The sequence below is a fragment of the Lithobates pipiens genome, unplaced genomic scaffold (genome assembly GCF_037356315.1).
Source record: "Lithobates pipiens isolate NorthernLeopardFrog02 unplaced genomic scaffold, aLitPip1_a1.2 Scaffold_8, whole genome shotgun sequence".
Taxonomy (NCBI): Eukaryota; Metazoa; Chordata; class Amphibia; order Anura; family Ranidae; genus Lithobates; species Lithobates pipiens.
In genome coordinates, this window is record NW_027507903.1 from 656517070 (window position 1) to 656531631 (window position 14562).

At 43.6% G+C, this 14562-nt stretch overlaps 1 protein-coding gene across 1 annotated transcript in view; it reads left to right on the top strand.

The window, feature by feature from the left end:
• The window catches only part of LOC143961737 (asialoglycoprotein receptor 2-like), a 53296-nt gene that overhangs the window by 15686 nt on the left and 23048 nt on the right, over nucleotides 1-14562 (top strand). The window contains exons 3-6 of the mRNA XM_077471078.1: nucleotides 7191-7262; nucleotides 7891-7962; nucleotides 9627-9665; nucleotides 13991-14059. Coding sequence (XP_077327204.1) covers nucleotides 7191-7262; nucleotides 7891-7962; nucleotides 9627-9665; nucleotides 13991-14059 — 252 coding nt within the window. The remainder of the gene's footprint in view (nucleotides 1-7190; nucleotides 7263-7890; nucleotides 7963-9626; nucleotides 9666-13990; nucleotides 14060-14562) is intronic.

Here is a 14562-nt window from a genome sequence, read left to right on the forward strand (position 1 = left end):
TCTTCGTTGTCTCGACAATACCACACGGCGATAGATATTAGTTCTGCCTCCCTGCTTGAGAGACACATATCTCTCTACTTGTCATCACCGCAAACCGTGACTGCCATGCACCTGGTTAAGACACTCAGAATGTTATCCTTAATATAACATGGACACCTGGATGAGCTGTGGATGGATAATACCTCGTCTTTTCTATAATCCCTAATTTTGTCTTTTTTTTTTACAGCAGTAAAAGGGAGCTTTCCATTACATTATGGTGGACGGTATGTAAAGAGTCTAATAGATGCAAAAGCTAGTATAACGGAAAATCTTCGTTAGCTTAACTCAAGATCAGACAGATATCACGAGGGGAGGTTTAGGCTTTAGTATAACTATGTTCGCCTTAACATCCTGTGAGAAACAACGAATAGCGGGGGGGGAGGGGGGTGGGTGAGGGCCTCCTGTGGGGCGGGGGGGGGGGGGATAGCGTATCCTCTGCTGGTGCTGTTAGTTCTGACAACGGATGAGATATGAGGATTCGATGTGCCCACAGACTTTTCCCGTCACGGGGGGGGCCTCTTCCAGCATTCACCACCAGCACAGCCACTTCTCTAAGATCGTGACTTACATGTATTTAGAGTGAGATAAGAGGCTATGCACTGATTATAGACTATAGCTATGATCCAGCTTTTTCACTGGGGTGCCTCCCATTTTAGTTGGGAGTGAGAGACATAAAAATTGCTAGCAGGGGGGAGAGTCAGATGTTTATTACTGTTTAACGTTTCATGTCTGCCATGGAGCATTTATATATGCTGGTATGCTACATCAGCTTACAGTTCCGGTTGTAATTTTTATAGTTAAATTCTCTACATAGTGAATGGCTTTAACCAATGATTTCACATTTTTACAGTATTTTTTATTCTACCGCTGATGTACTAACCTTCTATGGGGGAAATCCCCCCTATATACCGAACGTTGTCATTTACATTACTATCATAATGCTTGATTTAAGCCAGGCACCCTGACTTCTACATGCAATAAATCCAATAATTATTCACCCGATACTGCCCTCCCCTAACCATACTCCTTAACATTATGATGATTATGGTTTGGGTCATGGGCCGGATGGACGGCACTTATTTGTGACTCTTTAATTGTTAGGGTTTGGTCCTTGGACCTCCATAGTGCACAGGTGGAGGCCTTTTGACCCTACTCCTGATACCTGCCTCCAAATATTTGTTTACACCAATTCGCATCCTTATCTTCGTCCAATACTGAGCCAACCCCACAACGGTGGCACATTGCTATCACACTGCATACAAGCCTTTTTTTTTTGTTGTGACGCCACTGGCTATTCAAGGCAATTGTACATTTGTAGTTCCCTGGATCCTTGGAAGATCCTAGAGAACCCCTTGCCATTTATTGTTTAGTTCCCCGATAGTAACTAGTCGACATTACTTTTAGTTGGGGACAGACGCAGATTTCTGAACGCTTGCAGACCTCAAACTTCAGTACCAGTTTTGCCTTGCTACGAACACTAGCCTTTAGATTGCTAAGCCTTACTCTCCTCACTAACACACACACTTCTTACAGACGCTTATTATACGTTTAACTCATAGTTTAACAATGCCTACTCGCACGAATGACTCACTTCCTCTTAGAGTTAAAATTGTTTCGCTTAATGTGAAAGGATTAAATGTTCCAGAGAAGCGATCCAAGCTTCTTCTTACAATGCACAGAAATTCGGCTGATATCATCTTTTTGCAAGAAACCCACTTCAAGACCAATTCCGTCCCAAAACTTTGTGATCATAGGTACAGCATAGTGTTTCATGCAACTTCCCCGCTTACGAAATCTAAAGGAGTGTCTATCCTCTTCCACAAAAATTGCCCATTTCTACTTACTGACCAAATTATAGATCCCAATGGTAGGTTCATTTTTCTGAAAGGAACATACGCTGGCACCACTATCACCCTGGTAAATGTATATGCCCCCAATACCCAGCAAGTTACTTTTTTTAGAGAAATAACATCTTCTCTGATCTCTTTTCAAGAAGGGATAGTCATTTTTGGGGGGGACTTCAATGTTCCCCTTAACCCCGTTCTCGACACATCCTCAGGCACTTCCTCAATTCCCTACAGAGCTTTGAAATCCATTAACTCTTCGCTGACGACCGTCTTACTACACGACACATGGCGAACATTATTTCCTGACTGTAAGGACTTTACGTACTATTCAGCCCCCCATGACCGATACTCCCGTATCGACTTCTTCTTCCTTTCGCAGAAAGATCTCCCAATGTTACAATCCGCCTCTATTGACCCAATGGTTATTTCGGATCACCATCAGATTTCAGTGACACTGCAATTCCCAACAACTAAATCAGCAGCTCCTATATGGAGACTAGACCCTTCGTTGCTCACGGACCCTGTCATGTTAACAGAAATCTCTACCCAGTTAAAAAATTACTTTAAGGAAAATCATGAGTCAGACACCTCCCCACTTAACAATTGGGCGGCTCATAAATGTGTGATACGGGGAACCCTTATAGCCTTAGCAGCCAAACGGAAACGGGAAAAAAAGAAAATATACGTTGATCTCCTAGCTACCATTAAGAAACTAGAGTTAGTCCACAAACGCACACAAGCACTAGCTACGCTCCAGGACCTCACGAAAGCACGTGTACAACTTTTGGAAATATTAGATAGACAGGTCAAACGTAGATACATTCTGTCCAAAAAAACATTTTACGAATATGGCAATAAATCCAGCAAAATGTTGGCCAAAGCGCTCCAAGCCAAAAGGGCATCCACTACCATCCACTCAATAACAGATCCTACAGGAAGACGGCTTCATAAATCTACCGATATAGCCAATCATTTTGTTCAATACTACACCAAACTCTATAACCTTTCCCCAACGGACCCGCCCTTAAGCTCACCGTCAAAACTAGACCGCATCAAAGATTTCTTACACCAATATAGTCCTACCCCCATCTCAGACGATACGGCTCGAGACCTGGATTCTCCCCTGACGATAGAAGAAATAGCGAAAGCTTTAAAGCAACTTAAACCAGGCAAGAGTCCAGGCCCCGACGGCCTCACTGTAGTTTATTACAAGACCTTTGCAGACATTTTACAGCCTCATTTTCTTTCGGCCTTTCAATCCCTCTCGGAACCGATATCCCCTCCTGCTGATTTATTGCAAGCTCACATAACGGTAATTCCAAAACCAGGCAAAGATCCCTCTGTTGTGACCAATTATAGACCTATCTCCCTTTTAAATGTTGACCTAAAATGGTATGCAAAAACTTTGGCCAATAGAATATTACCGCTTCTCCCGCAACTTATCGGCCTAGACCAAGTAGGATTTGTCCCAGGTAGGGAAGCTAGGGACAACACCCTGAAAGCAATAAACATTAATCACTGGATAACTACATCTCAGCAGCCTGGGTTTATGCTGTCGTTGGACGCGGAGAAGGCATTCGACAGGGTGGCATGGGACTACATGTCAGAAGTCCTCAAGGCGATACATCTACCCCCAAGAATGCTAAATCTAATACAAGCCCTCTATTCAAACCCTACGGCAAAGGTTAGGGTAAACGGTCACCTGTCGGATGCCTTCTCCGTGTCGAACGGTACGCGACAGGGATGCCCTTTGTCCCCTCTTATATTTATTTTGACCCTAGAACCTCTCTTGCGAAGACTTAGAGCTAACCCCGACATTCGAGGAATAGACGTAAAAGGCCACACGTATAAGGTAGCTGCATTTGCAGACGACATTCTCCTATTTCTCTCCACCCCACTTACCACCATCCCCAATCTTTTACAGGACTTTGCCCATTTCAAGACCATATCTAACTTGCAGATCAACTTCAATAAATCTAGTGCCTTGAATATCTCCCTACCTGAATCTGTATGTGCCCTCTGTCGTACTAATTTTCCTTTTCTATGGAAATCTAAATCCATCACTTACTTAGGCATCCAACTTCCTGCCTCCCTGACAGACCTCTATACTCTTAACTACACTCCCCTGTTGAAGAAGATAATCTCTGACTTTCTGAAGTGGTCCCCAGAACGCTTCTCTTGGTTTGGACGGATTGCCATAATCAAGATGAACATTCTTCCACGTATCCTCTACTTACTCCAGACGATCCCGATAAAACTTCCCCCAAACTTTTTTTCCACGTTTCGAACCCTATGCACACGTTTTATCTGGAACAAGGGCCGTCCCCGTCTTAGTTTCACAAAATTGACTTCTCCAAAGCCTAGGGGCGGTGTAGGTCTACCCGACATTCGCAAATATCAGGTTGCCTGCCAACTTACCAGACTGATTGATTGGCACAATCACGCACCGCTTAAAGATTGGGTCAATCTTGAACAAGCCTTCTCTCCCATTCCTTTGACTTCCCTTCCGTGGATTGACTACAAACTCCAATTTAAAATGCATAAAACTCATCCTTTGATAGCCCCTACATTAAACGCCATGCAATGGGCGAGTGTCCAATACGGCATCTCCTCAGCTAATGGACCCCTGACCCCCCTTAGGGGTAACCCAGATTTCAATCCCGGGATACACTCTTCATTTCTAGAACCAGACTGGCCTCACACCACAGTCCGAGCAATGCACTTCATTCGCAATGATACAATTTGTTCTAGAAGCGACTTAGCAAACATGATAGAGCGGGATACTTTCCCATTTTGGACTTACATACAGATCCGACATTTTTTACTTAATAAACGTCCCAACCCACAATGGTCCAGAACATTGACCCCATTCGAAGATTTATGCTATGTCACAGAACCCCGCCGCCATTTGATCGCACTGACTTATTCCCTTCTCTTTAAAGAATGTGATAAATCAGATATACGAATAAGGCAGAAATGGGCCTCCGATCTACAGATACAAATTCCTGAGACAGACTGGGAAGATATTTTCAGATTTGTCCATAAGGGCTCCATAAATGCACATACACAGGAAAATGCTTTTAAAATCGCATCCAGGTGGTACAACACACCTTATAAATTACATATTATAAACCCGACTAATTCACAGATGTGTTGGAGATGCAAGACGGAAATTGGTACATTTATTCACATCTGGTGGACATGTCCACACATTGTGCCGTTCTGGACAGAGGTTCACAAGCTGATAACCGATATCTCCACTTTTCGACTAGACATTTCCCCTGCTCAATTCCTGCTACATTATTCCAACAAACCCTCACGTTCTTATTTTCAATCTTTGGCTATGCACATGGTCAACGCTGCTAGATTGTGCATTCCTTGCAAATGGCACACGCCCAACCCTCCATCACTGATTGACTGGTTCCATCGAATTGATATGATCATGTCAATGGAGGACCTTATACACCAAGCACGTGATACTCCTACAAAATTCACGACTATTTGGACATGTTGGATTCATTTTAAAACAACAGACCAATACAAAAGTATTATTCAGAATAATCCTACATGACCACTAGTAGGTACTACTTTGATTCTCATCTTCCTTTTCATGACGCTATCTTACTATATGGTGAGAAGCGCTTTACTATATAGGTGTTTCCCGACTCTATACTATATATTCTTTAGACGGGGGTTTTTTTTTTTTTTTTTTTTTTTTTTCGTCATAACACTATATTACCTTATTGATATCTCGCTTAGCTATAGAGGCTACTGTTATAACTATACAAGAGGACTTACCCGCACTGACTGATTCAAAACGCCATGGAAAACTCCGAGTGTTCTAGCAACCTACAGGCATATCTACAGATGTTTTTACGGAAATTGATAGGTGACAGGATACCATCAATTACAAAGGAGGAGAGGCGAGGAAACCCACACACTGAGGTTTAGGCTGCGTTATATGTTATCCTAATAGGAGACAATTTGATCTGTCTGTATACTACGGGGCCGTACGGACCCTGTTCCTTCTGTTCTTTACATATGTTCACTGAATTATTAGCTTTCATATGTTTGCACACTGCAATATTTGTCTACCCCACAGCGGCTGCGTCCGCTGATATACTATGGTATTTTTTTGGTTTTGAACTGATCATCTGCTGTTAACGTATTAGTTGTTTAACCTACTTGTACTGACTTATATTCCTCAATAAATATTGTTTTAAAAAAAAAAAAAAAAAAAAAGAAAAAAGACAAAGTCTCTTAATAAAGGGTAGAGGGTTAGGGGTGAGTTCAGGCACTTCAATTGCAGGGTGAAGGTATTAGAAGAATCCAGAGGATAAAACTGTTCCACAAACTGGATTCAACAACCCCTGGATAGATGTCTCTCACTAGACCTAGCAGCCGGTGGGATGCTCAGTAAAGTCTGCCACAGACTTGTAAGTTACACTTGAGCATTACTGAGGGATTGGGATGAATTTAAAGAACTGACATACAGTACCAGCTTCTCTTAGCCGATGCCAAAGGAGTGTAGATTCAGGTTGCATCCTTCAACTAAGCCTCCAGGCTCCTTCAGAGAAACCAGCCTTGCGCATGGTCTCCTCCCGAAAGAGTCCTCCCCTGGGGTTCTTCAGTTGAGGGGCCTCTCCCTTCAGATGAGATGGCACCGGACCATCCTTGGATCAGTAGGCTCCGAAATTCGCTCGGGCCTATCCCTTCAGTTGCGTCGCCTCGGGCCAGCCAGCCCCAGAGACACAGAATGCATAGTTTTGCACCCCAGACCAGGAGGGCCACAAGGCTGGGTCAGGAGGACCACCAGAACCAAACAGACAGAAAATAATCCCCCCTAACATGGCGTTGGTACCTTAAATACCACCCCCCAGAATGCACAACAGGAAAACACTCACACTGGGCTGGATCCGAGGGATATCAGTGGCATTCAATACACCCAGCTAGACTGCACTTCAAACCTTGCCGGCGGTGACAGCGACACCTGTGGCCAAGGAGAACCCAGTGCAACCCAGCTGGATTGGTACCGAAACCAGAAATTTAACAAATTAGTCCCAAAACAAATTAGTCCCAAAACCCAACTGTGGTTTCAGGAAATGTAACTTTGAAAAAAAACCTGCTCGTCAGGAGCCAGCGCTACATACAGTTATAATAGAAGATTACAGATTTGTATGCAGGGAACGAGCACACAGATGATCCGAGATGAATTTAAAATGTCTTTACATGAGATAAGAATTCTGTAGGATTATTATACCGCCTGATACACGCAGGATTATTCACTATCCTCTCTGTCTTTAGAGATTCCGGCTGCCAAGAATACACCTCACCGGGTGATACTGATCTTGGGGATCCTCCTAATGTTCATTTCCTGTGAGTATCTCTAATATATTACAATATTACAATACTTTACCCAAATGAATTTTATATACTTTTTTTCATACACAGGATAATACGTCCCCTTCACAGACTCAGGCGGTATATATAAAATAATACAAAAGGATCCATAGCGTGATACTGATTTTAATAAGCATACGCTTCCTGAGGACGTTAACAACCTTATCTTACCTTAGGAAGGAGGCAGATCAGGCAGACATGGATCCGGGCTGAAGCTCCTCGCTCTATTGCTTCTACTTCAGGCCGGACAGGAAATTAGTCCCGACTGAGACCCGATTGGCCAGGGAGTCCTAAGATTCCCTGACCAATCGTGTCTCAGGAACTGTTTCCTGATTGGTTGATATCTATTCTAGGGTGGGAAAGTCAATGTTATACTGTGAAACAGGTGATTTTTTATTGCCTCTACATTGTGGATTCTGTAAATAGGCCGGGTGTGGCTCTCATGAGCTCTACTTTTACATTTTTTTGTGAATGCATTTGTATCATTTTATTAGCGGTTAACTGTATATTATCAGGCACCTATGAAGTTGTGTGATGTTCTGTGGGTATATTGGGGTGTAGATCCGCAGTAATCTGAGACGAGCCACCATTGTTATCATTACAGGTTCTCATTCCAATGAAGTTCAGAGCATCCGGAGAGCTGTGAGGAACCTGGAGGAAGTCCAGACAGCAAGCAGTAAGATTATCTTATTCCAATCACTGGAACACTTACCCATCAAACCACCTTTCACCACAGTGTACAAACGGGATCTAGATATCACAAAGCCTCTCTCTGTCTGTTTGTAGAATGATGTATCCAGATATCAAACAAATTAGGTGAATTTTAATAACAAAAAAACTGACATTACAGGTCCATGACATGATGGGTCCTCTTCTGTCCTCTGCAGTGGGTGGTTCGTGAGTCCTGACATCATGGCTCTGTGACATTACAGTTTCTCTTCTGTCATCAGCAGTAGGGGAGTCCTGACCTCATTGGTCCTTTTCTGTCCTCAGCAGTGGGGGAGTCCTGACCTCAGTGGTCCTCTTCTGTCCTCAGCAGATAGTGGGTCCTGACATCATGGGTCTATGACATTACAGTTCCTTCCTCTTCTGTAATCAGCATTGGGGGAGTCCTGACCTCATGGGTCTTCTTCTGACCTCAGTAGTGGGTGGATCCTGATGTGATGGATCTGTGACATGATGGGTCATTTTCTGCCTTCAACAGTAGGTGGGGGCTGACCTTGTGGGTTCTCTTCTGTCATCAGAAGTGGGTCCTGACATCATGGTTCCTATTCTGTCCTCAGCAGTGGGTGGGTTCATTACATGGTGGGTCCTCTTCTGTCCTTAGCAGTGGCTGGGCCCTGACCTCATGTGTTCTCTTTTGTCCTTAGCAGTGGGTGAGTCCTAACCTCATGGGTTCTCTTCTATCCTCCGCAGAGAGTAGGCTCTGATCTTACGGCTCCTCTTTTGTCCTCAGCAGAAAGTGGGCTCTAAGCTCATGGTTCCTCTTCATTCCTCAGCATTGGGTGGTTCCTGAACTCATGGCTTCTCTTCTGTCCTCAGAAGTAGGTGGGTCCCGATGTCACATACCCATGACATGATGGATCCAATTCAATTCTCAGCAGTGGGTAGGTCCTGACGTCATGGTTCCTCTTCTGTCCTCAGCAGAGGGTAGGTTCTAACCTCTTGGTTCCTCTTCTGTCCTCAGCAGAGGGTAGGTTCTAACCTTTTGGTTCCTCTTCTGTCCTCAGCAGAGGGTGGGTTCTGACCTCATGGTTCCTAGTCTGTCCTCTGGGTGAATCTTGAATGCTGCAGAGAGCAGACCTTACAATGACAAGGTGTTGCCCTCAGCAGCATGCTCCTGTGAACCCATGGATGGCATACCCACGAAGGGGTAGGACTTTGACACCCTTAGTTCACAGGAAGTGGGTTAAGCGACACTGGACATCATTCAATCTGGAAAACTGTTAAACTATAATTATTACTGCAAGGGAAATATCCAGAGATGCTTTTTATTTTATTTTATTTTTTATATTAAACTAGAGTTGGGCTTGAAAGCAGACCTTTTATCAAATAGGATTTCTACTGCCTGGTCCACCATGTTCCATAAATGGTAACAGTCCTGAAACATTGTATTACGTGTAGAAACCGCTTCTCCAGAATCCCAATATGGTCACATGACTAAATGCCTAGGATCAAAGTTCAAACTGGTGGATTTTTCTCTTTAGCAGAAACCAGGTGAAGCCAAAAGAGATGGGCAATGTAGTGGGTGCATCTTAAACGAATGTATGTAGAGTAAGAGAGGCGTATAATGATAAACCTGATCATACTAATTGATGTTGGTTTTCCTCTCTTTCTCAGATTGTGACGAGAATCCTAATTTACCATATGAAGTCATGGGTAATTATTTCATGCTCAATGTACTGTATATTAGAATGGATAGATAGATACAATTTATTATTATTATACAGGATTTATATAGCCAGCAGCAATAGAAAAATCACAAGCTTTGATATAATCAGTAAGGATGAGCCGAACATCCTCCAGGTTCGGTTCGCACCAGAATTTGCTAACAGGCAAAAAATTTGGACGAACACCATTAAAGTCTATAGGACACGCACATGTAAAAACAAAAGTGCTAATTTTAAAGGCTTATATGCAAGTTATTGTCATAAAAAGTGTTTGGGGACCTGGGTCCTGCCCCAGGGGACATGGATCAATGCAAAAAAAGTTTTAAAAACAGCCGTTTTTTTTGGAAGCAGTGAGTTTAATAATGCTTAAAGTGAAACAATAAAAATGAAATATTCCTTTAAATATTGTGCCTGGGGGGTGTCTATAGTGTGTCTGTAAAGTGCCACATTTTTTCCATGTTTAGAACAGTCCCACAGCAAAATTACATTTCTAAAGGAAAAATTGTCATTTAAAACTGATTGCGGCTGTAATTAATTTTTGGGACTCGGCAATATAGATAACATTTATTGAAAAAAATGGCATGGGTCCCCCCCCCAGTCCATTACCAGGCCCTTCAAGTCTGGTATGAATATTAAGGGGAACTCTGCGCCAAATAAATAAACAAAGGAGTAGGGGACCCCCCCAAAATCCATACCACACAATTATCCGAGCACGCAACCTGACAGGCCACAGGAAAAGAGGGGGGAAGGAGAGAGCGCCCCTCCTGAACCATACCAGGCCACATGCCCTCAACATAGGGCGGTGCTTTGGAGTCACCCCCAAAGCACCTTGTCCCCATGACGATGGGGACAGGGGCTTCCTCCCCAAAACCCTTGCCCAGTGGTTGTGGGGGTCTGTGGGTGGGGGGCTTATCAGAATCTGGAAGCTCCCCTTTAACAAGGGGACCCCCAGATCCCACCCCCCCATGTGAATTGGTAACGGGTAGATTGTACTCCTACCATTTCACAAAAAAAGTGTCAAAAGTAGTAAAAATGACAAGAGCCACTTTGGGACAAAAAATCTAAAAAATCAAAATGTCCCGCTATATAAATCCATTTCACGCCACCCGAAAAAAGAAAAAAAAACTGCAACAGCTCCACCTCCATGAGAGTCTCCCACACACTGCACGCTTCTTATCGATGATAGCTCTTATAAAGCTGAGGTGGGGCCACCCGGTGACATAAACAGGTGACCCCGCCCCCCCTGATGCCACGTGACATCAGAGGAAGGTGGGGTCACCCATTTATGTCACCGGATGGCCCCGCCCTCAGCTATATAACAGCTGTTATGGAGAAGAAGCTGCACTCAGCGGGAGCCTCCCATGGAGGCAGAGGTGTTGAGTTTTTTTTTTCTTTTTTCGGTCCGTCGGGTGGGGTGAGATGGGTTTATATTGCATGACATTTTTATTTTTGGGTTTTTTTAATAAAAAAACCCACAGACCCCCACAACCACCAGGCAAAGGTTGTGGGGATGAGGCCAGGGGAGCTGTTGCAGTTTTTTTTTTTTTTTGTTTGGCTTGTCGGGCAGCGTGAGATGGATTTACATTGTGGGACATTTTTATTTATTTCTTTTTTTAATAATTACAACAGGGGGACCCTTGTTGGGGGTCTGGTATGTATATATATATTTTTTTTGGTGCAGGGTTCCCCTTAATATCCATACCAGACCTGAAGGGCCTGGTAATGGACTGGGGGAGGAACCATTTTTCAATGAGTTTTATATATATTGCCAAGACCTGGCAATTCATTACAGCTGCGATCAGTTTTAAATGACATTTTTTCCTTTAGAAATGTCATTTTGCTGTGGTATTGTTCTAATCACGGGAAAAATGCACCACTTTACAGGCATACTATAGACACCCCCAGACAGATATTTAAAGGAATATTTAATTTTGATTGTTTCACGTTAAGCATTAAAAACATCACTGCTCCTGAAAAAAACTGAAGTTTTTAAAACTTTTTTTGCATTAATTCATATCCCTTGGGGCAGGACCCGGGTCCCCAAACACTTTTTATGACAATAACTTGTATATAAGCTTTTAAAATGAGTGCTTTTGGTTTTTCATGCTCGTGTCCCATAGACATTAATGGGGTTCCGCGGCTTTCAAATTTGCCGTGAACACAGCACAATCTTCGCTGTTCAATGATCAGGTTCATCCCTAATAATCAAAGAAATGTCAAATGGCAGGTAGGTTAGGGATGCAGATCATGTCTGACTATCCATGGAGTGATCTGCATCCCTAACCTACCTGCCATTTGGATGACACTTCTCTGATTATATCAAGGCTTGTGATTTTTCTCTTGCTGGTGAGTTTGAACCTCTAGGGGGTGAGTGACCCACGTGGTGAAGATCTTGGTGTACGGTGCACGCTTGTTTATTATCAACTAGGATCAACATCTACTCTCTGAACTTTAACCATCTTATGCCCTTCAAATGTTTCTCATATGTAACATATGAATACCGGTCAAGCTATGGATTGACAGGAGTGCTACTGTAGTATTGAAAGGTGCTTTTTTTCAATGCTTCTGGACTAGATACTATTAGTTTATTAGGCTTTATACGTTATTTTAGTGGCTGTTTTTTATGTTAACGATCATTTTGATTGATTGTTGGTTATTTGCCTGTTTTAACTCAATAGTAACAGAGAACTGAGTTGGTGTAAGTAGGTCCATAGATACACTCAGTTTATTACTAGGATTTATATAGCGCCAACAGTTTAGGCAACCATTTACCACGTGAGGGCAGACAGTACAGTTACAATACATTTCAATACAGGAGGAATCAGAGGGCCCTGCTCATTAGAGCTTACAATCTAGGAGGGAGAGTCAAGTGATACAAAAAGGTAATAACTGTGGGGGATGAACAGACGGAGAAAATAAAAGTACAATTGTTAGGTGTGGGAAGGATAGGCTTCTGTAAAGAGGAAGGTTTTCAGAGATTGTCTAAAAGTAAACAGAATAAGAGATAATCGGACAGATTGGAGTCGGGAGTTCCATAGAATAGGATGCTTTGGAAAAGTCCTGGGGATGAGCGCATGGGAGGAGGTGATGGGGCAGCTTGAGAGCAGGAGGTCTTGGGAGGAATGAAGAGAACGATTAGGTTGGTATTTTGAGACTAGGTTAGTGATGTACTTGGGGGCAGAGTTGTGGATGGCTTTGTAAGTTGTTGTTAGTATTTTAAATTTAATTTGTTGGGTGAGCGGGAGTCAGTAGAGGGATTGACAGAGAGGAGTAGCGAACACAGAGTGGTTGGCAGGTTAGATTTGCAGTAGTCGAGGCAAGAGATGACCAGGGAGGGAAATAGGAGCTTATTAAAGGGGGCTCCCGGATTCCGAAAAGCCCCCCACCCGCAGACCTTAACAACCAACGGCCAGGGTTGTGGGAAAGAGGCCCTTGTCCTCATCAACATGGGGACAGGGTGATTTGGGGTGGGGGGCCACAGGGCTCCCCCTTCCACAAAGCACCCACCCCCATGTTGAGGGCATGCGGCCTGGTACAGTTCAGGAAGGGGGGGCGCTCGCTTGTCCCCACCCCCTTTCCTAACCAGCCGGGGCTGCGTGCTCAGATAAGGGTCTGGTATGGACTTTGAGGGGACCCCACACTTTGGGGGCCCCATGCCCTTTTCCAGTATAGGGGGTTCCCCTTAAAATCCATACCAGGCGACGGGGCTCACAAGGTGTCAACCTCGCTGATGAAAGCAACGAGATTGACTTCCTTCTCTAGTCCCGTCGTACCTGGAGTCACGTTCAAAATGAATGGACTTTAGTCCGTGTGTGAGCAAATCTGTTTATTTTGAAAGTCCGTCGGAACTCTGCCGGAAGTCCGCCGGAAGTCCATCGGAACTCCGCCGGAAGTCCATCGGAACTCCGCCGGAAGTCCGTCAGACCTAGTCCGCAGGGCCAAGTTTGCTGGAAAGTCCGGTCGTGTGTACGCTGCATAACCTCACACACTTACAGGGTGGCTGGGAGCCTGAGAGCCCGGGAGTGCGGATGTAGCAGGTCTATGGAGGAACAAAGGTCCTCCTGTAAATGCTGGGGCAAGCACTTTATTCTTTGTTAGGACACTAGCAGCCCTAGCAACCAATGACTGTATACTGACAATGTAACCGGAGGAACCTGCACTGGGGACCAGGAAGGGTGAATGTTGCGTAGAAATAAAGACTGTAGGAATGTGAGGGACCGCTAACCCCTAGATACAATCTTGTAGTAGCTTGTAGTTTGGAGACCTCTGGTATAAAAGGAGGCCAGCTCTCTCCTGACATTTTGTGTATTTCAGCTTCTTTTTCCAGCGAGATTCAGAGGATTTTGGGATTTATGGGGAAAATGGCAGAAGAGCTCTATAAAAGTAAGTTTATCTTAAATTATTTCATCCAAAAATATTCCAAGGGTCCACAATACATCTACTGACCTCAACCTTTGTAAGTCCAGATAAAGATTAAAACCTCAATAATTTATACTAGAGTTATAATTGTACGTTTTACATCACAAAAAGGATCAGAAAAAAATTCCAAAAATATTTCACCTCAAAATGATATGTGGAGCCCTGTATCAGGGGGGTTGTGTGGGGTGATCCTCACCTTGGAACAAGTCCATCCCAATGCTGTAACTCCAGTGTAAAGGGAAGCTAAGCCTCCTCTAAGTGGGAGTTCCAGTTACTTTCCTGGGTTCTTTTTTAATTTTTTTTATTTTTTTTTTTTTTGCCACATCAGCGAATCCTCAAGGAGACGAGAATCAACTTTACGTTCATCGCTGTCTCTTATTTATTTTCACATCATTGTAGCAGGTTTCTTTACTCCCACTTTTTTTTTTTTTTTTTTTTGTAAGTTGGGATAAATCTCTTTTATAACT